The sequence below is a fragment of the Vulpes lagopus genome, chromosome 10 (assembly GCF_018345385.1).
Source record: "Vulpes lagopus strain Blue_001 chromosome 10, ASM1834538v1, whole genome shotgun sequence".
NCBI lineage: Eukaryota > Metazoa > Chordata > Mammalia > Carnivora > Canidae > Vulpes > Vulpes lagopus.
In genome coordinates, this window is record NC_054833.1 from 59,291,547 (window position 1) to 59,316,008 (window position 24,462).

General features: G+C 53.7%; 1 protein-coding gene across 2 annotated transcripts; it reads right to left on the minus strand.

The window, feature by feature from the left end:
* Window positions 1-691: 691 nt before the first annotated feature.
* ALOXE3 (arachidonate lipoxygenase 3) lies at window positions 692-24,408 on the minus strand. Of its 2 annotated transcripts, none has more exons than XM_041771601.1 (16): window positions 24,254-24,408; window positions 23,565-23,771; window positions 21,063-21,267; window positions 19,896-19,977; window positions 19,059-19,178; window positions 18,668-18,793; window positions 16,238-16,341; window positions 15,637-15,809; window positions 14,717-14,860; window positions 14,427-14,630; window positions 14,238-14,324; window positions 13,551-13,720; window positions 12,889-13,010; window positions 8,241-8,341; window positions 7,471-7,641; window positions 692-1,709 (listed from the first exon to the last, which is right to left on the minus strand). In XM_041771601.1, exons 1-16 carry the CDS (start codon window positions 24,293-24,295, stop codon window positions 1,530-1,532), a joined length of 2,238 nt encoding a protein of 745 aa, XP_041627535.1. In that variant the 5' UTR covers window positions 24,296-24,408; the 3' UTR covers window positions 692-1,529. The 2 variants fall into 2 exon arrangements, with proteins under 2 accessions (XP_041627535.1, XP_041627536.1); XM_041771602.1 differs by having other exon boundaries at window positions 23,912-24,393.
* Between the last annotated feature and the right edge of the window lie 54 nt (window positions 24,409-24,462).

The window sequence follows — 24,462 nt, forward strand, 5'->3', positions numbered from 1 at the left end:
AGCTGAGGTCTATTAAGGGCTTTGGGGGCTGGAAGTGAGAACATCAGACTCCCCAGATCACCATCTGTGTCAGTAATCCTGCAATGATGAGTCACCCCCAAATCTCAGAGGTGGGAGACCCAGTGAAGGCATATTTCTCGCTCAGCTCTGCATCCAGCCCTGCTCCATCCTGGTTCATCCGAGACAGGAGCGGATGGCTGTGCCGTCTCCGCGTGGGCTTCTAGAACAGCAGAGGCAGAGAAATGGGAACTCTGGAGGGGCTCTTGCTGGCGGCTAAGTGCCCCAGCCTGGAGATGACCGCATCCCTTCTGCTCAGAGCGGCTGGCCAGAGCGCATCATGACTCCCCCCATCCACGAGGGAGCCAGAGACAGAGCTTTCCCTGCGTCCAGAAGAGGAACCAGATCCCAGGGGCAGACTAGAAGGAGCAACTGGATTCTCAAGCTTTGCAAAGTACCTACTTTTTTCCTATCCGCCCCTTGAATCTGGATATTCCTTCACCTCTGGATAGACGACACACTCTGAGAGGTAAGGGCAGGACGGTAGGGCCTGGCTAGGTGGGGGGCTGAGCAGATGACCCAGGGACTACTCCCTCCTTCTCCCATCCCCTGGCCTCCCAGACAGATACATATACATACATCAAAACAGAAAGAATGAAATGGGAGCCAAATGTGTTTGATTTTATTAAATTCATTGAGCTCAAGGACAGGAAAACAGGAGGGAGGGGACAGGGTGAGGGCTGGGAAGGCCAAGGAGCCTGGCCCTGAGGACTACGGCTATAAGTCCAGGTAAACTGCTCTCTGATCCTAACCCTCCCCTTAAAGACGCTGACGTCAAAGGGGACCACCGGACAGACCCAGGGCAGACGTCTGTTTTTGCCCATTTCCCAGACTCTCCCAGAAAGGGGAGTTAGACTGGTCAGTCCTAGGTTTGGAGGAAAGCAAAAACGAGGTGACCAGGTAAGAGGAAGAGTTTGGGGAAAGGGGAGAACTAGAGGGGAGAGCTCAAGAGTCCCTGTGGGGCTCCCAAATGGGAGGAGGTAGGTTTTCTTTTCTTTTTTAATATTTTATTTATTTATTCATGAGAGACACACAGAGAGAGGCAGAGACAGTCAGAGGGAGAAGCAGGCTCCCTATGGGGAGCCTGATGTAGGGCTCAATCCCAGGACCCTGGGGTCACGCCCTGAGTGGAAGGCAGATGCTCAACCACTGAGCCACCCAGGCACCCCAGGAGGTAGGTTTTCAAAGTAGAGGGAAGTGATGAGGTGATGGGGTTCCTTCCTCTCCAAGGGCCTGTTGCGCATTTGATGGGAGGCAGCGGCTTCTCAGCCCGGACACTGCTGTACTGGTCCCTCACGGCTCAGGGGCCGCCCATGTGAGGCTGGAGCCATCCTGGGAAGAAAGGTCCCCAAGTGCAGAGAAGGCTTGGGTTGACTGGGACCAAGGATGGGAGGCCTGGAGGACCCTGACAAGCTGGCCCTCTGCGAGTCCTCATGTTGGAGCCTTTCTTCCAGGGCCGTAAGAGGAGGGGGTCAAATGGAGACGCTGTTCTCGATGAGGGGAGGGTCCAGGTAGGCATAGGGCAGCTCCAGGCCCTTGTTCCGCTCCTGGATCTCCCTGGAAATCTGGGCCAAGCGGATCTGGAAGGCGGTGATGCTCCGCCGAGGGGCCTCCTCTGTGAAGTGTTCATCTGGGTAGGTGCCCAGAGGCCTCTGGGAGAAATCGGGGTGACATTCAGGATGGGATGAAGGATAATGAAGGAGCAAATTTGCCAACACGTAGTCAAGGTAGCTCTAAGAGCATGATGCAGCCACAGCTACCGCAAACGCAAGCCCTCCAAACCCGCATTCCCCCACTCCAGGCTACCTGCCCGGAGCAGCCCCACCGACACCTTGACACCCCAACACCCAACACCTGACACCCAGGGAGTGCGTTGGGGCAGGAATGGGACCGGGCGCCCAGAGCCCAAGGTTAGTGCTCCCTCTGCTGGTAGCCCTGGGCCTGTTCCTCAGGTCGGAGACCATTTCCGCACCTGGGCCTGAATGAAACTGGGGACCAGAACACCTGTAAAGGCCCCTCCAGGGCCTGGCCCACTGCTCTGTGAACTCAAAGCACACAAGCAAGCACTTCTGTCACACAAATCAACACGACACATTATGAAATCAACATAAATACGTTCCAGCAAATACGACCAAGGAGACACCTGCTACCCCACCGTTGCACAGAATTCAACCCCCCAAGACAATCGGGTCTGAAGGCATCTTGCCACTGCGCCCAGCACCACAGCCCTGCACCAGCTCGCCCTACAGCACAGCAAACCACTTGCACAACCACGGCCAGGATCGCAGTGAGCTTGTAGCGGATGCCATCCCGTGGCAGTACAGGGCCCTCCACGCGCCACCCCCCCCCCCCCTCCGCCGCCCTGGGCCCCTCTCCATGATCAGCCCGCTCAACCAGCTCACCTCCGCAGTCCAGCCTCCTCCCCAACACGCGCACCTCCCATCCTCTGTACCCTTCATACGATGTAACCAATGTAACCGTTGCCAAGAACCCTGATGCTTAAAAATTCTTGGTCTCGGGGCACCTGGGTGGCTCGGTCGGTTAAAGCATTTGGCTCTTGGCTTCAGCTCAGGCCACGATCTCCAGGTTCTGAGATGGGGCCTCAAGGAGGTGCGCTCCGTGATCCCTGCGGATCCCTGAAGATTGTTTTCCTCTGCCCCTCCCCCATCTCTAAAATCAATCAGTCTTTTTATAAACACGCCTGATCTTGTTTTCCTGCCCGGGCAGAGCCCTCCAGAACAGTGCTACGTCAGGGCAGTCCGGGCGCACAGTACTTTGCTGTTTGCGAGGCCTCTGCTGCTTCACCAGAAAGACAGTGTTTCCTGAAATATACTTTTTTTGAAAAGATTTTATTTATTTATTCATGAGAGACCCAGAGAGAGGCAGAGGGAAAAGCAGGCTCCCTATGGGGAGCCCGATGCAGGACTCAATCCCGAGACCCTGGGGTCACGACCTGAGCTGAACGCAGGCACTCAACCACTGAGCCACCCAGGCAACCCCTGAAATATACTTTTAATCAAAATTCAGTAGAGGGGGGCACCTCGGTGGCTCCATGGGTTAAGCCTCTGCCTTCAGCTCAGGCCTCCAACCCCGGGTCCTGGGATCAAGTCCCATGTCAGGCTACCTGCTCAGCGAGGAGTCTGCTTCTCCCTCTCCCTCCACCCCGCCCCTGCTTGCGCTCGCTCTCTTAAAGAAAAAAAAAAAAACACCTTGGTATGGGAGCTTCATTTTACACAGAGTTTTCATTAGAAATGACTGTTCACACTTACCACACACTTCCTTCACATATTGAGATGATTACATGGTGTGTTTCTTTATTGATGTAAGAAATTACGCTGTTAGATTTCATCAGATTGAGCTGACCTCTCATTCCTCTCATTCCTAGAATAAACTAGACCTCACATGTCGGATTATTGTCTTATTAGGTAGCACTAGCCTTCGTTGGCTAATGATATATTTTTAAGATTGTTATAGCTAAGTGAAACAAGTTTGTCACTTCATTTTCTTAATTACAGCTAACGTGTTGCAAGCACTTTACGCGGACTATCACGACAGGGCAACAATCCTGTGAGACAGCTGCTCTTATCATTCCCACTTTAACAGATAAAGAAACAGGCCCTGGAGAGGCCTAATTGCATATCCAGGGTCACACAGGTGGGAAATGTGGATCTGGGACTGGAACCTTCTACGGGAGACCCACTTCTCTACTTAAGAGTACTCCTCTGCCAGGTGCTGGTACCAAGGCTCCCAGTAAAACGATCTGGGGAGCTTCCACTTCTTTTCTAAACTTCCCAGCCATTTGAGTGACTTAGGAATCACTTGGTCCTTGAAGGTTTAATAGAATCATAGAATATCCCTTTGCAAGGAGAGGGATCAGATCTTTCACACCCTTTTCTATTTATGTGTGGTTTTCATGTCTTCTGGCATCAAAGTTTTCTTTATTGTTTTCCCAGAAAATCACCTCTTTCACCTAGATTTCCAAAGCTGTTTGTGCAAAACTACAAGTAGCATTTTCTTGTAATTTCTTCTACCTTCTCAATTATTGGCTGTTTGTCTTTCCACTCCTACCTAATGTTGCACCTCTCATTTCTCTTGATTGGGATTGTCTCTGGTTTCTTCATTTTATTGGTCTTTTCAAAGAATCAGTTGTGTGTCTTATTTACCAGATTGACATCTAATTCCTAAAACTATAGTGTAGCTTTCCAAAAAGCAGAACACAGAAACATGACAGGCTGGGTTCAAAGCCTATGTCCTAGCTCTGTAACCTTGGGCAACCTACTTAGCGTCTCTGAACCAATTTGTTTAGTTTTCTTCCCTTTAAAATACAACTACTATTTGGGGCACCTGACCCACTCCATCCGTGAAGCACATGACTCTTGATCTCAGGGTTGTGAGTCTCAGGGTCTTGATCTCCTCGTTGGGGGTAGAGATTAATTAAAAAAAATTCTTTAAAAAAATGCAAATACCATTTATTGAACAGTTGTATGCCAGGCACTATATTAAGCATTTTTTTGTATTAAGCATTTTAAATAAGTAAGCTTCTTACTTACTTTGTGTCTTAAAATAGCATACGTGAGGTATCTGATTTATTTTTTTATATAATTTTATTTATTTGAGAGAGAGATTGAGAGCAAGCATGAGCAGGGTGGGGAAGGGCAGAGGGAGAAGGAGAAGCAGTCTCTCCACTGGGCAGGGAGTCTGATGTGGGGCTTGATCCCAGGACCCCGAGATCATGACCTGAGCCAAAGGTGGATGCTCAACTGATTGAGCCACCCAGGCGCCCAAGATACCTGACTTAATGAGACCCCTCACTGGCTTCTAGGTGGGAGCCCTTCACCCTCATCTCTTGCCTATCATCCCTTGCTACTGTGATATTGTGCTTTACAGTAAGGAATATACATTTGGGCTTCCTCCCATTCCTGGCACAGAGCTCCTAAAACCCTTATAATTCTGTGTTAGTGTTAAAGGCTTCTTGTTATCATAATAAGGCCCTCTCAACCACACCTGAGTTTATGTTAATAAGGTGTTCTGGAAAGCCATAAAGATGGGGGCGGTGGCCAGGAGAGCCAGCTACGTGGTTAGAGGGTTGGAACTTTCAATTCCTGCCCCCAACCTCCAGGGAGGAGAGAGGAGCTGGAGGTTGACTTCATCCCCCATGGCCAATGATTCGATCAATCACACCTAGGTAGTGAGACAGAAAAACCCTAGCAGTTTGGAGGGCTTCCAGGCTGGTGAACAGGTGGAGGTGTTGGGAGGGTGGTGCACCCAGAGACTGCATGGGAGCCCGGCATCCCCTCCCACACACCCTGCCCAGCACATCTCTGGCTGTTCCTGAGTTATGTCGTTTTATAATAAAGCAGTAATCTGGGGCATCTGGGTGGCTCAGTCGGTTAGACATCTGTCTTCAGCTCTGGTCATGACCCTGGGTCCTGGGATACAGCCCCGCATTGGGCTCCCTCCTCAGCAGGGAGTCTGTTTCTCCCTTTCCCTCTGCCTGCTGCTCCCCTTGCTTGTGCTCTCTCTCTCTCTTAAAAAAATACTAAAGTAGGGATCCCTGGGTGGCGCAGCGGTTTAGCGCCTGCCTTTGGCCCAGGGCGTGATCCTGGAGACCCAGGACCGAATCCCATGTCGGGCTCCCGGTGCACGGAGCCTGCTTCTCCTTCTGCCTATGTCTCTGCCTCTCTCTCTCTCTGTGACTATCATAAATAAATAAAAGTTAAAAAAAATACTAAAGTAAACCAGTAATTTAATAAGTAAACTGGTTTTCCTGAGTTCTGTGAGCCATTATAGCAAATGTCCAAAACTGATGGGGGCTGGGCAGGGGGGGGTCTTAGAAACCTCTGATTTTTAGCTGGTGGATCAGAAGCACAGGTGACAACTTGGGCTTGTGGTTGGCATTGGGAGTCAGGGGGGTAGTCTTGTGGGTCTGAGTCTGAACCCGTGGGATCTGACACTATCTGCAAGTAGAGTTAAATTATCCAATACCCAGCTCGTCCCCCACACATTCAGTGGCCAGAAGTATTGAGTGAGAGTACTGGGAACAGTCATAGAATAGACCAAAAAAACCAGCGTGCTTTCCCCTATAATGACAACAATGAATGTCTCCAAGCCCTTGGGAAATGGGACCAGGAAGGAGCAGGATCCAGGGACAAGTTCCTGGCATTCCTAGTCTATGAGATTGTAATTAAAACTTGTTAGGAAGATAACACACATCTGCACGGAACAGAGTCAAGTATGAGACATAAGGACATTCCTGTGACATCAGAGAGCTTGTGAATAAGACCAGGAGGGCAGAGGCAGGACCGATGACCCCATGTATGAACAGAAACATTGGTAATTGGGGATCAAGGGGCCGCTCCCCTCGCCAAGCTGACCTGACAGCCTCCTTGTCTCATCTGTTCCTCCCTAGAACTGCCCCTCCCAACCATCCACAGAGGTGCCCTTGCTTAAACACAGATTTGGCCGCGTCACCCTGGGGCTTAAAGCTCGTCAATGGCTCCCCATCCTCCTCTGAATAAACACTGTGCCCACACTGAACCATTTGCAATCCTACCAACACACCAACTCACCTTCACTTTGTTGCACTTGGTTATGTCCTTCCTCTGCCTAGAAACTAACCCTGCCCTCCCTCTGCCTGCCAAGTTCCTACTTGTCCTACAGGTTTCAGCTTTGATGTCACTTGCTCCAAGAAGCCTTCCCAGGTTTGCCCAGACTCATTCAGGTTCCACAAGTCCCCATTCTCACCTCTGTTATGAGACTAAGCTCATGAGGAGAGGGTTCGTATCTGCCCACCAATGTCTGACACATTGCAAGTGCTCAAGACGTATGTGTTCATACCTAAATGATTCCTACAGCACTGTGGTACCTTTTTCATCTTCCTGTATGCCTCCTCAACCAAACCATAGGATTCCTGAAGTCAGGAAGGTCTCATTCTGCTTTATATGCCTGGTGCCCAGTGCCATGTTGACATGTAGAAGGAATCCAAAATAATGTATGTTGAATGTCTAGATGAATGGATGAGCAGTTAACAGATGAATGGTTGATGGATAATGGATGGATAGATGGGTGGGTGAGTGGGTGAATGGATGAATGGATGGACGGACAGATGGGTGGATGGATAGATGGACAGGTGGATGGATGGATGGATGGATGGATGGATGGATGGATGGATTGGTAAACTGGTGAATTCAATAGACATTGTGCCCCAGCCACTAAGCTGGTATTTGCTTCAATGTATGCCTTTGGGGATCAACTACAGTTTCCTAAAAAAACCGAGGAACCCAAGACTAGTTCAGCAGTGGGCATAAATGGCAGCACTCAGTCCCCAAGCCCTCTCTAGAACAGCTACTGCCACTGTCACTGCCTAGGCCCTGTAAACCGTCACCCCCACCCCATCCCACATCCTGTACCCACCTGGTCTTTGGGCTCCTGGCTGACCAACCAGAAGAGGAGAAGGTTGTTACAAGTGACATTCACTTCTGGGAGGGTGTCTAGGTAACTCTTCAGGGTGGCAGTCCCCTTGGTCTGGGGTGGAGGCTGCCTCATGGATGACGGGGTGTTGGGCATCCAGGCCCCAAAGTCATGCTGTAGAGACCCCACCCCAGTTAAGTCAGCTGGCCAGAGGTGGGAGAACCAGTTCCCTCATCATCCCCCATCCTGCACCTATTGTCCCAGGTCTGGCAGTTGGAAAAGGAGAGGATGGTGGAAAGGGAAGAGTCAGAGAGGTATAGGGTAGGAAGTTCCAGATGTGGGGTAGGAGACTCACCCCTTGTCACTCCCCACCCTGTGTTTCAGGACTGGGGGGTTGCAAATCACCAACGAAGGAGCAGAGTCCAATAAGGGTCGTAGCAAAGGGTTAGCACACCACCCAGAGCCACCTGATACTCCCCCTTAACCTCGTCCCCACCGTGACAGGTCCAGGTTCTACTCCCTGCACAACACCAGCTGGAGTCACCATTACCACCCTGAACCCCGCTCCACCCCAGTTCTCATCCAATACCAGCCAGCCCTTCACTCCTTCACTCCACCCAGTCACCACCCAACTTCAGCCCCAATCCTAAACCAATCCCAACCCTGACCCACCCATGCTCTCAACCCCAACACTGGCCTCCTGTCCCATGCTGAGCCCAACCTTGCCTAGCCCAGTGCCCCCAGGCCTGCCCTCCTACCCCCAGCGGCCTCACCTGCCCACTGTTGACAGCGGCGTGCTGGGCGGAGCAGTTGAAGATGATTGCAGTGAGGAACTTCACCAGTTCTCCTGGAGTGCACAGCCGGTGTGGGAAGCCTGGATGTGGGAGGAAGGAGAAAGGGTGTGGAGGGAGGGGACTGGATTCCTAGGGGCAGTGCGGGGCTGGGGCTTACCGCAAAGGGAGATTGGGGATGACAGGGCTGAGCATTTGGCCACCACTGTCTTTTGACTAAGATGAGGGCTGGGCTGAGGTTAGGGACGGTCATCATCGAGGTCTGTGCTCTCTGAATGGGGTCAGGATAGGAGCCAGCTGCTGGGATCCAACCAGAAAATGTCCAGCCAGAACTCGCAAGGGAGGAGCCAAATTCAAGCTGACAGTCAAGCTGGCTCTTCTCCCTGACTGCCAAGGCACTTTTATCTGCAGCCCCCGATAGCACTTAATTTATTTTAAAGATTTATTTGAGAGAATGAGAATGAAAATAGGGGTAGGAGGCAAAGGGAGAGAGAGAATTTCAAGCAGACTTCCTGATCCCAAGGATCCCGAGATCATGATCTGAGCCAAAACCAAGAGCCAGACACCCAAAAGACTGAGCTACTCAGGCAACCCAGCACCTAATGATTTAACTTTACCCCGTTCACCAAGATTTGTCCAAGTACCCAGTAGTGGAACACCCACAGCTGGGCTTTAGTGAGAGAGGTGGGTGATCAGAGTATGTTTCTCCTAAGGTCCCAGTGATGGAAGCAGAAGGGGTCCCCAAGGCCAGGCTTGGGTCAGAGTCGGGCATTGGGGCTGAGGTGCTTAGGGGAGACTCCCCAGCAGGAAGAGACAGGGCTCCCCCTCAGCTGAAGAGTCGGTGAGCTTTGGGAAAAAGATGACAGAGGAAGGCATTTTCAGGCTCAGCCCTGGGTCCTCTCCTCTGTCCATCACTCCCCTCGTCCAAATCAATGGCTCTAACCGCCTCCTGCTGGCCAACTACTCCCAAAATCACACCTCCGGCTCCTGCAGGCCCCTGAATTCTGGCAGGAAATCAATGGCTGCCACCTGACACTCCAAGTTGGGTGTCAATAAGGTCTCCCAGATGTCACATCTGCAAATCTGCAGAGCCTGATGCCTGCCTTGCTCCCTACACACAACACTCCCATCCCCGTCTCTATCCAGTTGCTCAGGCCACAATCTGTGTGGTCTTTCCTCTTTTTATCTCGTACCATGCATATCGGCAAATACTTCCAGAAGCCAATCTCATCTCACCACCTCCGGGCTCCACCACCAGCCACCCAGTCTCCAATGTGTAACTCTTGCAGGGATCCAATTGCTTCCACCCTTGCCCCCAATAGCCCGTTCTTCACACGACGGCCAGAGTGACTGATCCTTTAGGAGCATAAATCTGGTCATGTCACCTCCTTGCTAAAACCACTGATCCACAGAACAAGCTCTCTCACTTCCTTCTGGTCTCTCCTCCAAACATCACCTCCCCTGAGAGGCCCCCCCAGACCGACCACCTACCTGAAATAACCCCCCTACCTCAACATGCCAATTCCTTTTCCTGAGTGCTCTATAACCAACCACCTAATACAATTGTTTGTTGATTATCTGAATCTCCCCACTGAGAATGTGAAGCTCCATTGAAGGCCGGGACTTTTGTCTGTCATATTCACTACTGAGCCCCAGCACCCAGAAAAATACGTAATATTAAGAGCCCAGTAATTATTGGTTGACTGGTGTGAATCCTAAGAAGGGAAGAAGGCAGATTGAGGCAACAGCAAGGAGAGGGAGCAGGGAGGGTAACTCACTGGAGGCGAGGTCACAGCAGTGCGACCAGCCACACAGTTTCTGGGCAGAACTTCAGAGGACTGCCAGGGCAGGGGCCCCCACAGACCTGGAGGGTGGGCAGCAAGAGGCTGGGGATGGTGAGGCCTATAGAGAAGCAGCTGCCACTGTGCAGGAGTATGAGGACCAGGACTGGGTGGTGACAGTGGGACACAAGGGGGACAATAGGAATTGGCCACCCAACTGGATTTAGGGAAACGGGAAGACAGAGGGGTACATGAGCCAAAGACGGCTTCAAGTTCAGTAGAGCAGGCCGAGAGGGCTGGAGGAAGGACTGGGCGTCTGCCAGGGAGCCTGTGTGAACTTCCTGAATGTTCCCTTTGCGGTAGATATTCTAACCTGGAGGGCTGAGATTAAAAGGCAAGGAGGTTGGACTACCTGTGGGGATTGTTCCGTAGCTCCTCTTCCTTATTCGCTCCCCTTGAAATGTGGAAGCAAAAGGCACACTGACTGAAGTTAATTAATGAGTGTGCCTTGCCATAAAACAGGAATCTGCGATAAGCCTGCACAGAGATGTCTGTCAACCTGAAGAAGGCTCTGATGTACTGAGTCAGAGACAGGTTGAATAAGGTAAGATAGGAGAGTCAGCCAACAGTAACTAGACACCCCCCTACTCCAGGTCTTAAGTAGGAAACAGCCCCAACTAGAAAAAAAAAAAAACTGCCATGGGGGAGGTGCAGTCAGGATCTGGCCAGCCCAAGGATTAGCACTGGGTTTGCAAAGCAGGGATGGGTCATCTTTTAAAGTTCCAAAGGAAAGGCGCCTGGGGGTGCTCAGACAGTGAAGCATCTGCCTGAAGCTCAGGTCATGATCTTGGGGTCCTGGGATTGAGTCCCATGTTGGGCTCCCTACTCAGTGGGGAGACTGCTTATCCCTCTCCCCACTGCTTATGCTTTCTCTTTCTCAGATAATAAAATAAAATAAATAAAATAAAATAAAATAAAATAAAATAAAATAAAATAAAATAAAATAAAATAATAAAAACCCAGAAATCACTCTTGGCATCACCAATAATAAGAAGACCTGATACTATGTGCCTCCAACTGTTATGAATCATGGAGAACACAGCATCGCTTGAGAAATACTCTTGCCAAAAACATTTAACCTTTACATATCCCTTCCAGTTGACAGGAAACCATTAGATAAATTCACGGAAGGTGGGACACTGCAGAACAACTAGTCCTGGGTTTTTGATGGCAGACATCATGTGATTTAAAGAGGGGGAGGGGCCATCTGAAATTTAAAGAGACTCGTGTGGTCCTTGATTGGCTCTGGAATCCACAGGATCAATTAGGGAAATGTGGGGAAAGTGGGAAATTTGAATATACGCCACATTGGAGATTAATGTCAATTTTGTCGAGCGTGATGACAGTATCGTGGTTGTGTAGAAAAAACTTTTTTTTTTAGTTGCATACTGAGCAGTAATAAAATATGAAATATGTGTAATTTAAAAGACTTCAGCAATAAAGAAAAGCAACAGATTGATCAAATTAGCACTTGTTGAATGTGGGTGGATCTGGGTGGGTTCATTACATTATACTCTCTACTTTTCTATGTGTTTAAAATTTGTTGTTTAAGGCGGGGGGAAGCCTCAGAACCTATTATAGGTAGGGTTGCAGTAGTTTGTTCTATTTGCAGGTGACAAGAGACCATCCCTCCTCCCTGGGTCTCCCCAGCCAGGAGCCCCTCCATGAAGCCACCTATGCACTAAGTAAGCTGAGAAGCCGCATCCCAGGCCCTGAGAGTCTCCCACCCTGGGGGCCAGGGCTGGGGGAACTGCAGGGTGGACATTTGGGCCACTTTGAGCTTTTCCTTGTCTTTCACTGCACCCAGGTATGAAGAAGGCCTGTCTACTTTTTCCAGTGTCTGGAGCCCACATAATACCATGACACGAGGGAGGAAGGCTACAAAGAGAAGCAATAGGGTATATACCCTGAGCAAGGCCAGAAGACAACTGATGGATTATTGATTTTGTGTGCTGTTCTCAAAGGTGACGATGAGACAGCTAAAATGGAAAGTTCTTCAGGGAATGGAAGGAAGGGGGATTTGCAAGTATGCAATCAGCTACCGAAGAGAAGCCAAGAAAGGATCACTCCATTATGAAAGGGTAGAGAGGAGATGGAGACCCAGGCAGGACAAGACAACGGCTGGGGTGGAGACATGGCAGGGGCCTGGGAGGAGGTGGGAGGCACAGAGGACATCTCCTCCCTGGGGCCAAGGCAAGATTTTAAGGGAGGGTGGCCTGAGGCATCTGCCTGGCACTGAAGTTGAGCAAAGCAGGCTGAAGAGGGAGCCAAAGCCTCTCAGGCAGTGTCAGAAGAAGGGGGAAGAGTTAAAGCCAGGTGACAGGTGTTAATAGGGAAGAATCAGGCGGCATCAGAACCATGTCACTCATGAGGCCAAATGAAATGAAAGAGGTCAGTGGCTAGAGGGGACAAGCATGAGGAAGTATGAGAGAAGGTTCCAGAAGCCTCAACATTTGAGGCTGGACATGGCTCCTACCGCATGATGGGACACAACCACAAAGCTCAGCAAGCAGCGGTGAATGGACAGACTCAAGTAAAAGTCGAGGAGGAATGAGAGGGTCACAGTGCAGTGGTTGAAAGCAAGGACTTTGGGGATGATGAGAGCTGGCTCTGGATCCTGCCTCTGCCACTTACTATCTGCAAAGCCTGTTCCTCATCTGTCAGTGGGGTTAATAATAGGATGGACTTCAAACCTTTGTCCATAAGTAAGAACTGAGTCACAAGCGAGGCCAAGGGGAGGGAGCACAGGGTCACTGGGAGCCCAAGGTCGGGGGACAGAGAGGGGGTACCTGAGCTTTCCCGGCGTAGAAATGCATGAGTAAAAATCTCACGGACCCAGGCCTGCAGCTCTGAGTCCTGCTGCACAGACGTATTGCTGGGATAATAGTAGCCCACGATTTCTGAGACAAAGCTGCAGGAAAGAGATGCTCGTGCTGAGGGGGTGACCTTGGGCTCAGGCCTGCCCTGAAATCCAAGACCCAGTGCCACTCAGGCTGGGGAGAGCCAGACAGCCAGTGTCCATTGAGAGCCCATCAGGGCCCAGTGGGAGCCCCCAGATCCAGATGGAACCCGAGGGCCCAGGTTTGGGCACCCCTGAGTCATGGGTGCTCAGGGCCTCCTTCCCACCCAGGGATCTGGGGGTGGGGAACCCCTGAGGAGAGCTGGAGGGCCCCAGCTCAAACAATTGCACCTGCCCTGATTCCTCTGGACACTCTGTCCATTCCTTCCTCCACGGGGCCCATGCACAGCCCAGCCTCTCCCCAGCCTGCAGCTACCTATCATTTCATTAAGTACCCTGACCCCAACTCTCACCCTTGGGGTGCTCCCTGCTGGGGCCTGAAGCACCTGTGACCCCCAGCACCAAGGGCCCCATGAGTACATGAGCCACACTGCCCCGTGCCCTCTTTGGGCCAGACTGGCTGCAGGAGGGGCCCAGGCCCGCACCCGGCACCTCTCAATGGCCGCCCAGATCCTCAGGCCGTCGTCCCGGTAATGGTAGTTGGGGATGGCCTGGACACCGCGGGCCCGCACGCTGTCCGGAAGGCAGAAATCCGTGTAGGTGAAGTGGGCCAGAGCAGTACTAATAAGGTAGAGGAGGCCTTGCCTCCCGACCGAGGTGACCTGAGAACACAACACCGCTTGGCTTGGGGTCCAGAGAAGGCCAGTGACTCAGCCCAGTGGATTTTTCACTTAATCAAGAAGTCCAAGACCTCGGGCCGAACCCCCAGGGGGACCGGCTGGGGCTGCGGGGGTGGTGGCCCTACTATGTGCATAGGAGGAAATGCTTGGGTATTTGGTAACCAAAAGAAAGCAGTGATGCGGGGTGGGGGGTGGGAGTGGGAGACGCGAGAGCTTACTGGGCGCAGGGCGGGCCGGGGGCTGTGACCGAGGGGGTCTGTGACCGAGGGGGGCCGCCCTGCCCACCTCCTGGAGACCTTGGAAGCTGGGCCCGAGGGGGCGGGGCCCGGGCTTGTGGGCGGGGCGAGGAGGGGACCGGCGCGGAGAGGCGGGGCTTGTGGGCAGGGTCTGGCGGGGACCGTGGAACGGGATTGGAGGCCGGAGATGTTTGTGGGCGGGGAAAAGCTGCCTCGGACGGGGCTTCGGCGATGGGGCGGGGCTTCAGAGACGCGGGCCGCACCTTGTCCACTAGGCCCTCGGGGTTGAGCAGCGTGGCCCGCGCGATGGTGTTCACCTGCAGCGTGTAGCGAGTGTGGGGGAGCAGGAGCTGCGAGCGGGATGAGGGCACAGGGGCCGAAGGTCAGGGCAGCAGGCCGAGCTGGCCCGTCCCTTCTGGGCCCGCCTGGGGTGAGGGGGATCCCACACAGACCTTGTAGACTGGATGACAAAGCGGCAACTGACGCAGCGTGGCCATGGCGAAGGCCTCGCACAGCAAATGCGTGCACAAAAAGTGCGTGTTGTTCTCGTGCACCAGGAACTCCGAGTTGCGGACCCACGTCTTGGCCAGCAGCCAGTCCCAGTAGGAGTCAGTGGGCAGGAAGATGGGGCTGGCGGGCCCGGGGGTCTGGCTGAGCTGCGCCCAGGAATAAGAACGGGGTGAGGCTCGAGGCTGCTAGTGTGCCTGCTGGGCCCGCCTCCGGAATCCCGCCCAGGTCTCACCTGGATGGCCAAGGGCACCAGCGCCCCCTGCGGGTTGAGCCACAACAGGCAGAGCGGGGCGGCCACGTACTGCGGGCGGCCGTTGAGGCAGTGGACCGGGGCCTCCGCCAGGATCCAATAGTCGGCTAGGAAGATGTTCCCCCTCTGCGGAAGGCACACCGGCCCTCTGACCCGCGCTGCGCGCCCCCTCGTTTCCCCGCCCACTCGCACCCTAGCCGGGGCCTCAATAATGCGCACTCATGGCCCGAGGCCGGTACCCCACCCTCCGCAGAACTACCGGAATGAGGTCCAGCTGAGTCCCGCGTTGCACAACCTTGCGCCTGGATAAGCTGGCATCCTCTCCCGGTCCCCCCTTACCTGGTCCTTCCTGCCCTCTCAACGCAGTGACCCTGTCGGTCTATCCAACAACAGGAAAATGGCCCCACACTGAGAACTGACTGTCACATCTCCAGCCTTCTGGAGGATACCTGAGGGCTTGGCTGCCCCAGAGAGACTGAGCATCATCTTTTCCCACATCCTCCGAGCTCCTAATCTCCATGACAGTTCCTCTTATATCTAGTGGCACTGCCTTCCACTGCCCTAAAATAGCTCCCCCCCAACCCCGCCCCAAGATTTCACCTATTTATTCATGAGAGACACAGAGAGTCAGAGACACAGGCAGAGGGAGAAGCAGGCGCCTGGCAGGGAGCCGGATATGGGACTCGATCCCAGGACCCCTCATACCACTCACCAAGCCTCACCTCTGGCTCCCAGTCATGCTCACTGTCCCCACCCCCCACCCCCCGGCTCTCATCCCACCTGCTCCAATTCAAATGTGCAAGGGGCCGCCCAGAGGATGAGGCCTGCAGGCTGGATGCAGCCCCAGCCATCCCACTCCTATCCTCCACACCCATCCCTTGTCCATAATGCCCCTCACCTACCTCTAGTTCTGTCTGCAGACAGGTGTTGGGTCCCAGCAAGGGGGCTACCATGTCATTGGTGACAGGCAGCTTGCTGGGCAAGCTGGAGAGGCAGTGGAGCATGACGGGATTGACGCCATTCAAGTACTGGTACCCAAAGAAGGAGTCCTCACACCAGTGCTCTGTAACATACTCTAGGGGGGCAAGAGAGGGCACTGTTCGGTCTGGAAAGTTCTCCCCTAGAGCCTGCTCGAGTCCAGCCCTTTGCTCACTATGGTTTAGGCTTTCCTCACAGCAACCCTACGAGGTAGGTGTAGCCTGGCCCCAAAGGGGCCCTGATCGGGATCAGAACTCCCTAAAGGACCCCTGGCCATCTCCCAGGGAAGCAGAGTGTCTCTCTGTCCTCATTCCCCTATTCTTGTCCCGTCCCAGAGAAAGGGGAGGTGACATGAGCTCCCAAGGGGAATATGTGAGGTTGCCACCCATGGAACCAGGACCCCCACCCACTGGGATCCTGCAGTCTCCCTGAGGGGGCTGGGAGAGGGTCCCCTTCCCAGAATGGGGCAGAGGGCTCTGAACATGGGGTCAGGAGGAGGCTGGACATCTGCCTGGCTCTGCACACCTGAAGTGACTGTCTTGTGGCACCAGAAGATATTCCGGATGTCATCCAGTTTCTTCCAGGAGCCCTTGCGGTCCAGCAGCCCACGGAGCTTCATGCCCAGGGACCTGAGGGCGAGGGGAAGCGAGGGTGTGGCCTGGAGCTACAGGGGCACTGTGCCCCCTGCCTAGAGGCCTGCAGGGACCTGACAAGGTCACCGTCCAGAATAGAGGCACCTAACAAGGGTGAGAAAAGTCTAGTGGCCCACTGAGGCTTCGTAGGGTGGACTTCACACATATATGTGCCACTTGTGGCAGACAGGTCACCTTCATGGGTGCTTTGGCCTTTTCCCCAAGCTCCTGTCTTGTTGCCGACCATCACTGGCTCCTGGCTGGCTGGTGCCCCACCTGGTGTGTATCTTCCACAAAACGCTCTTCACTCCCTGTGTTACACTGTGAATCCCATGTACTCCTACCACCTGGGATGACACAGTATACTATGGGCCCCTTAGGGCCAGGACTGGCCCCGGATGCCCTAACATACTGGTTCATAATAATCACTCACTGACTGCATCAAGTCAAATGGAAGGGAATGCAACATCTAATAGGTGGGTGTGTGGCAAGTGGTGGGCAGGTGTGCTCAGGTGCCCTGAAGGGTGGGGGTGCCATGACCTGACAAGCCCAGGGACAACTTCCTGAGTGTCCACTGAGTTGCCGGCCCCTCAGTTCACAGCATTTGTTGAGCACCTGCCCAGTAAGGCCCCAAAGTCGAGGAGAAAGGGGCAGGAGACTGGTGTTAAAGCAGAGAGCAAGGAGGGGCCCCTGGGTGGCTCAGTGGGTTAGGCATCTGCCTTTAGCTCAGGTCATGATTTCAGGGTCCTGGGACCAAGGCCCGTGTTGGTCTCCCTGCTTGTTGGGGAGTCTGCTTCTCCCTCTCCCTCTACCCCTACCCCTCACTCATGCTATCTCTCTCAAAGAAATAAATAAGATCTTTAAAAAAAAAAAAAAAAAGGCAGAGACAAAGGAGAAGAAAGATAATGTCTTCCTTTTCCAAGGGTTTGGTGCAACTGTCCTTCAGAACACCCTGCCATTGCCCACATGGAAGCTCAGCTACCAGCCCTCCTCTCTGAATCCCTGATGGCTGCCCAATGCCAGCTCCCTCAGCTCACGGGCCCTTCTCTGAGCCCCTCGCAGGCTGTCCTAGTGGCCTTTCGGGCCTTCCCTGGCCTAGACCCACATGTCCATCTGGGGACCAGCTCAGCCGATCCTGGTCCCTCAGCCCTGCCAGGGCCTCGCACGGGTCCTTGCCCTGAAGCCCCGAGCCACCTGCAACTGCCTTGCACTCCAGCCCAGACACCCCCCAGCTCCCTGCTCACCCCACCTCTGCACCTCCCAGTAGTCCTTCTCCCAAAGAATCAGTTCGGCACAGAAGCCCCGAGGATGAGGATCCAGCCCCTTGCCCTCGACTCCGCCGGGCCTTCTAATGCAGCTACTGCACCGGTGGCCAGGTGAGCCTCTCTGTCCTCCGGCCGAACCAACCTGGCTTTGCCCAGGACCCACCCACTCTCTCCTCACTTGTCCTCTCCATGGCCCAAAGCCTGTTTCCATCCCACCCGCCTCCCCGGAAGCCACCTCCTGGCCCCGGCTCACCCCTGCTGACACTGGTCAGGAGTGTGGACTGTACCCCTCCACCAAGTCACACTCAGAGCCTCAGCTATGGACTCAGTCTGCTCACGGCCCCACCAGGTCCTAACTAACTGTGCCACATGTCTCCCTGGGGACACGGAGCTCCTCGAGGTGGAAGATGACATCCTAATGCTCAGTCACATCCGCTCAGAGATTGTTTGGTACTTGGTGTCATCTGGCTTACTCTCCCCTAGACCAAGGAGGTAGGCACAGCTATTACCATCATTTACAAATGAGGGAACTGCTTAGAGGCTGTGGATGAAGGTCACACAGCTGGAAAGTGTGGGTGCTAGGATGCGAAGGCGATGTGGTCTGACTTCACCTCCTTATGGCTTCAGAGCCAGGCCTCCCCGTCCTGTCCCCCATCCTGCTCCCGTCCTGCTCCCTGTCCTACCCACCTATGCGCCTAGGACCAACCTCTGCACTGAGAAGGCACTCAGCTCATTTCATAGATTCAAGGAATAGAGAGAGAAGTGATGACAAAGGAGCAAAGAGGAGGTGATGGGGAGATAGAGAATGGGGGAGACTGGGGACAGAGATGGGGGATGGAGGACAGAGAGGGGGAATGAGACAGAGAATGGGACATGGGGGCAGAGGGGGGAGATAGGGACAGAGAGAGGGACATGGGGGACAGAGGGGAGGACATGGGGGGCACAGACGGGGACACAGGTGACAGAGAGGAGGAGACAGGGAGACAGAGGGGGGATATGCATGGCAAGGTGGAGGCGAAGGGACAGTGACAGGAGTGCAGGGAGGGCAGTGGCCTCACGCAGGGATGGCGTTGAAGAGCAGGGAGGCCGTCTTGGTTGCCGAGTAGCGAATATTGGGCTCCATGTGCAGCAGGGATGGGAGGTCAATTTTCATGGGGAAGCCAGGCAGGTAGCGATTCCCGCTGCTGTGGAGGGCGGCGGGGGAGGCAGAAAGACGGACACTGGTCAGGGGAACCTGCAGCCCGCTCCCCTCATTCCTGCCCTGGGCCCTCCCTTGGCTCCAGACTCCACCCGACCCTGTCCGCCTGAAGCCACCTCCCCACCAGACCCTCGGGGTCACCCGGCCCCTGCTGCCCTTGCCTCTTGGATTTATTTCCCTGCACCATCCTCTTTCCTGGCCTCCCGGCCCCATGGTCCCAACCTTGGTCCCCAGCCTGGGCCCCCCTTCACCTGTCCCCTTGGTCCACCCGAGGTGTCATCTTGGTCAAGGCAAATTTCTTGTCTGTCTCCATCTCCTCAAAGCTGCTGACGTCTATAATGCCAGGGAAGCCAGGGGCATAGACTTTCCAGCTTTCAGGGGAGAAAGGTCAGGGGTGGCTAGTCAAATTCAGGGTACTAATAGACTTTAGCTTTTAAAGATGTGACTTTGGGACACCTGGGGGTCTCAGTCTGTTAAATGTCTGCCTTTGGCTCAGGTGACACATGGTCCCAAGGTCCTGGGATCCAGTCCTGCTTCGGGCTCCCTGCTCATCAGGGAGCCTGCTTCTCCCTCTCCTCCTCCTCACTGTCTCTGTCTCTCTCTCCCAAATAAATAAAGACATGACTTTAAATTAAAACTCTCAGAAACCCCCACTTTCTGGGTAGGTGACAAAGAATTGGAATCTTCTCCCTGAAGGCATCAGGCTTCAGATCAGGGTAGCATTTGAGGATGACTAGACCTGAGTTAGGTTTGCATTGAGATTAAGACCATGGCTGGTTTTCGGGGTGAGAGGTGAGGCTGGGGCTGAGACTGGCCAACACCAGGGTCATATCTGACATCCAGGTGATATCAAGAGCATTATTGAGGGAGGTGGGGGTAGAGTGTGGAGTCACGGATGGTATAGGGACAACTATCAGTACTGGTGTTCTGGGTCTAGATTTAACCTTAGATGGAAGTTAAGTTGACGCGAGGATCCCGATTGGAGCCAGGCCCCCAAGGCTGGATCTGAGGTCAAAGTTAGTAACAGTCTCATTGAGGCTGAAGTTAGAATAAAGATGGGAAAAGGAGTCAGGTTAGGCTATCCTCACCGGTAACAGTCCTGTCGGCCCCGGAGTTCCCGAGTCCTGTGATCCAGAAGGAGGGGAAGGGAGTCCTGACAAATCGTTTTCGCTGCAGGGAATGAAAATTATTCATTATACAGGTCTCTTTTCAAACGCCACCACCTCCAGCAGAGCTGGCCTGAGCGCCCTAACTCTTGAACCCAATTACTCAGTGACATCGATACCCCGTGCCCTCAAGAGTATTCATCAGCAGAAGTGACTCAAGACAACCTTACCCCGAAAGTTGTAACAGCTGTCCCAATTGTTTGTATGTTTGTCTCCTTCCCAAGACTCTTTCGGGGCAGAAATTGCAGTCATTTTGTGTCTTCCCAGCACCTAGCATGCCACCCCGGCCCTGTGCACATAACGTGCACTTGACAAATGATGAATGAACATTTTTGGGGAAGTGGTGGATGGATGGACATGTTATGATGATAGGTGGGGATTCCGAGGTCTGTGAAGAACTCGCTAGGGGGTGAGCGACCATCACTCACCTCATCTCGACCTAGGATATCACCTCTCATCCCAAAGACTCATGTCAATGCTTAGACCAGCCCTGGTCGTGCCTCTGGGGATCAGAGGGCTTAGAAGCCGAGGGAGTCCAGACACCAAAGGAGCTGGATTCAGTGTCCTTGAAAGCCCCCACCCCCCACACACACAGCGGCAAGAGGAAATCCTAACAGCACCTCACAGGGACAGGGACATCTGCCACACCAGGAAAGACAGTAGTAGTCGGCAGAGCCTTCCCAGCTCAATTCTTTCAATATTCAGGGCTTCTGCACCTCTTGGCACCCAGTTACTCTGCCTGCAGGTTAAGTCCACTCTGGATGCTAGAAGGATTCACTCGGAGTGCAGAGGGAGTCAGCCCAAAGCAAACCATGTGTGTCTGTGTCTGTGTGTGTATCTGTGGCTGTGTGTAGTGTGAGTGGATGAGAGTGCATGTCTGGTCTCTAGAGGGGTATATACGGCCCAGAAATTCCCTGCATTTCAGAGCTTTAGAGGCTTACTTTGGCTCAGAAAGCATCTACTGGGGACTCCAAGGTGCAGCTACCCTAACCCCACCCCTGTCCCCACAGCCTGGGCTCCAGGAGGCCCCTCGCCCTGACCCCCGTGGATGCTGTCCACCACATAGGCCAGCCGCTGCCTCTGGCCCACCTGTTCCTGGGCGCAGCTCTAGGGTGCAGTAGCCCTCAATCCACTGATAGCACGGGAAGTGGGAACAGGTGCCATCGGGGGCAGTGACACGGACACAGCTGCAATACCATGAGTCCTTGGGGAAGAAGGCATAGCGTTCCTTGTGTAGACGCAGCAGCAAGAGCTCGCCCAGCTCCGCGGAGCAGCACACCTTGTACTTCTGCACCTGAGAGGACCAAACAGCCAGCAGGTGAGAGGCAAGGACCTGCGGGGGCCTTCTGACACCTTGCAAGGAGCATCTACGCCCCCACCTGTCCTGGCATATAAACCTGAGCTGCTACTCACCCAAGCATGCCTGTGTGCGAGTTAGGAAAAGGCGACCAATGGAACAGAATAGAGAATCCAGAAGTGGACCCTCAACTTTATGGTCAACTAATATTCGATAAAGGAGGAAAGACTATCCACTAGAAGAAAGACAGTCTCTTCAATAAATGGTGCTGGGAAAATTGGACATCCACATGCAGAAGAATGAAACTAGACCACTCTCTAGCACCATACACAAATATAAACTCAAAATGGATGAAAGATCTAAATGTGAGACAAGATTCCATCAAAATCCTAGCAGAGAACACAGGCAACACCCTTTTTGAACTTGGCCACAGCAACTTCTTGCAAGATACATCCACGAAGGCAGGGGAAACAAAAGCAAAAAGGAATTATTGGGACTTCATCAAGATCAAAAGCTTCTGCACAGCAAAAGAAGCAGTCAACAAAACTAAAAGACAACCTACAGAATGGGGGAAGAGATTTGCAAATGACGTATCAGATAAAGGGCTAGTATCCAAGATATATAAAGAACTTATTAAACTCAACAGCAAAGAAACAAACAATCCAATCATGAAATGGGCAAAAAACATGAAGAGAAATCTCACAGAGGAAGACACAGACATGGCAACAAGCGCATGAGAAAATGCTCCGCATCACGTGCCATCAGGGAAATACAAATCCAAACCACAATGAGATCCCACCTCACACCAGTGAGAATGGGGAACATTAACAATACAGGAAACAACAAATGTTGGAGAGGATGTGTGTAGTGTGAGTGGATGAGAGTGCGTGTCTGGTCTCTAGAGGGGTATATACGGCCCAGAAATTCCTTGCATTTCAGAGCTTTAGAGGCTTACTTTGGTTCAGAAAGCATCTACTGGGGATTCCAAGGTGCAGCAACCCTAACCCCACCCCTGTCCCCACAGCCTGGGCTCCAGGAGGCCCCTCGCCCTGACCCCCGTGGATGCTGTCCACCACATAGGCCAGCCGCTGCCTCTGGCCCATCTGTTCCTGGGTGCAGCTCTAGGGTGCAGTAGCCCTCAATCCTCTTGCACTGCTGGTGGGAATGTGAACTGGTGCAGCCACTCTGGAAAACTGTGTGGAGGTTCCTCAAAGAGTTAAAAATAGACCTGGCCTACCACCCAGCAATTGCACTGCTGGGGATTTAACCCAAGGATACAGATGCAGTGAAACGCCGGGACACTTGCACCCCGATGTTTATAGCAGCAATGTCCACAATAGCCAAACTGTGGAAGGAGCCTCTGTGTCCATCGAAAGATGAATGGATAAAGAAGATGTGCTCTATGTATACAATGGAATATTCCTCAGCCGTTAGAAACAACAAATACCCACCATTTGCTTCAATGTGGATGGAACTGGAGGGTATTATGCTGAGTGAAGTAAGTCAATCGGAGAAGGACAAACATTATATGGTCTCATCCATTTGGGGAATACAAAAAATAGTGAAAGGGGTTAAAGGGGAAAGGAGAGAAAATGAGTGGGAAATATCAGAGAGGGTGACAGAACATGAGAGGCTCCTAACTCTAGGAAACGAACAAGGCATGGTGGAAAGGGAGGTGGGCGGGGGGTTGGGGTGACTGGGTGAAGGGGGGCACTTGATAGGATGAGCACTGGGTGTTATGCTATATGTTGGCAAATCAAACTCCAATAAAAAAAAATATACAAAAAAAAAAAAAAAAGAAAGAAAAAGAAAGAAAGGAAGGAAGGAAAAGGCTCCCCTCCGTCCAGGCAGAAGCAGCCCGGCTCCTGGAGGCATGCTGTGTGAGCAGAGTGGATTCCGGATCGCCCAGCCTCCTTGGCCCCCAAGCCCTTGTACAGGCCCCCAGCACATGATCCTGGGGCCTGGCAGGGAGGCAAGCAGGTCCCCTCCAGAGAAGAGAGAGCAAGCGACTTGCCCAGAGCCCACCTTCAGTTACGAGGTGGGGGAGCCAGGAAGCAGGCAAAATTCTTGCAACCCCCCCTGCCCAGGGCTCCTTCCTGGCAGTCCTGCCTGGGTAGAAGGTGTCAACAACCCCAGCAAAGCCAGAGACCAGGATAGGATGGTGAGGAGCTCAGGACGGGCTCCCTGAGTTCTGCAGGGTGGGAGGAAGGCCTGGGGGAATGACCCTCCCCTCTGACAGGGTCCCCTGCTGGCCCTGACCCTGCTGGTCCCTCCTCCCTCTCCTCCATACTTACAGATCCAGGGGCGAAGTCCCTGCCCAGGCGATCCAGCAGCTGTTTAGGGCTCTGGCCACAGGTGCCCACCAGAGTGACAGAGATGTTGTCCAGTGTCCCCGCCATCAGGTAGGGACCCGTGGTCACACACACGCGGTACACAGCCATGGTGGGGAGGAGGGAGGGAGGGATGCCCCAGAACAAGCGGTGGCCACAGCAGCAGGGGGCCTGGGAGGAGGTGAGCGTAGAGAGGGCAAAGCGGGGCTGAGCGGTGGCTGCGGATCCTCTGAGTGGGGGGTTGGGGCAGGGACAGGGGGGCCACCGCGGGAAGGCCCAGCTCTCTCTGGGATGCTCTGGGGCTCACTCACCTCTCTCCCTCGAAGCTCCCAGTCTCTGTCCTGGCTCACTGCCGGCTCCCTCTCTCCACCCTAATAGTTGTTTGTTTGCCTCTAGCACAGCCGGTCTCTCTGGCTGGCAGGACAGGGCTCACCCAGATGGATATCAGGAGCCCAGTCCCACTGGGGAGGGAGGGACCAGAGGCTGGGAGCGAGGCGAGGAGCAGGTGACACCTGTATGAGTGGGACCCTGCCCTGCTCTCGGTCAGGGGCTCACCGATACGCTGGGGCCTCAGTCTGCCCCGTCACCAACTTATCCCAAGACCCCTTCCCCCTCTCAGCCGGGCCTGGGCACGGGGCACCCGCATTCCCTACTTGCAAGTCATCCACGTGAGTCAGGCTTTGCAAGTGAGCCATCCTTGGGATAAACCGCGCGTGACCAGGCGAGTGCCCTGGGGGCACCGTGCAGAGGAGTCAGACAGCTCTCCCGTCGCTCCCACCGCGCACCACCGTCCCCAAGCGGCGCCCGCCCCCGGGCCCCCGCGCCGCCCGTCCGATCTCGGTCCCTCCTTGGGGTGGGGCCG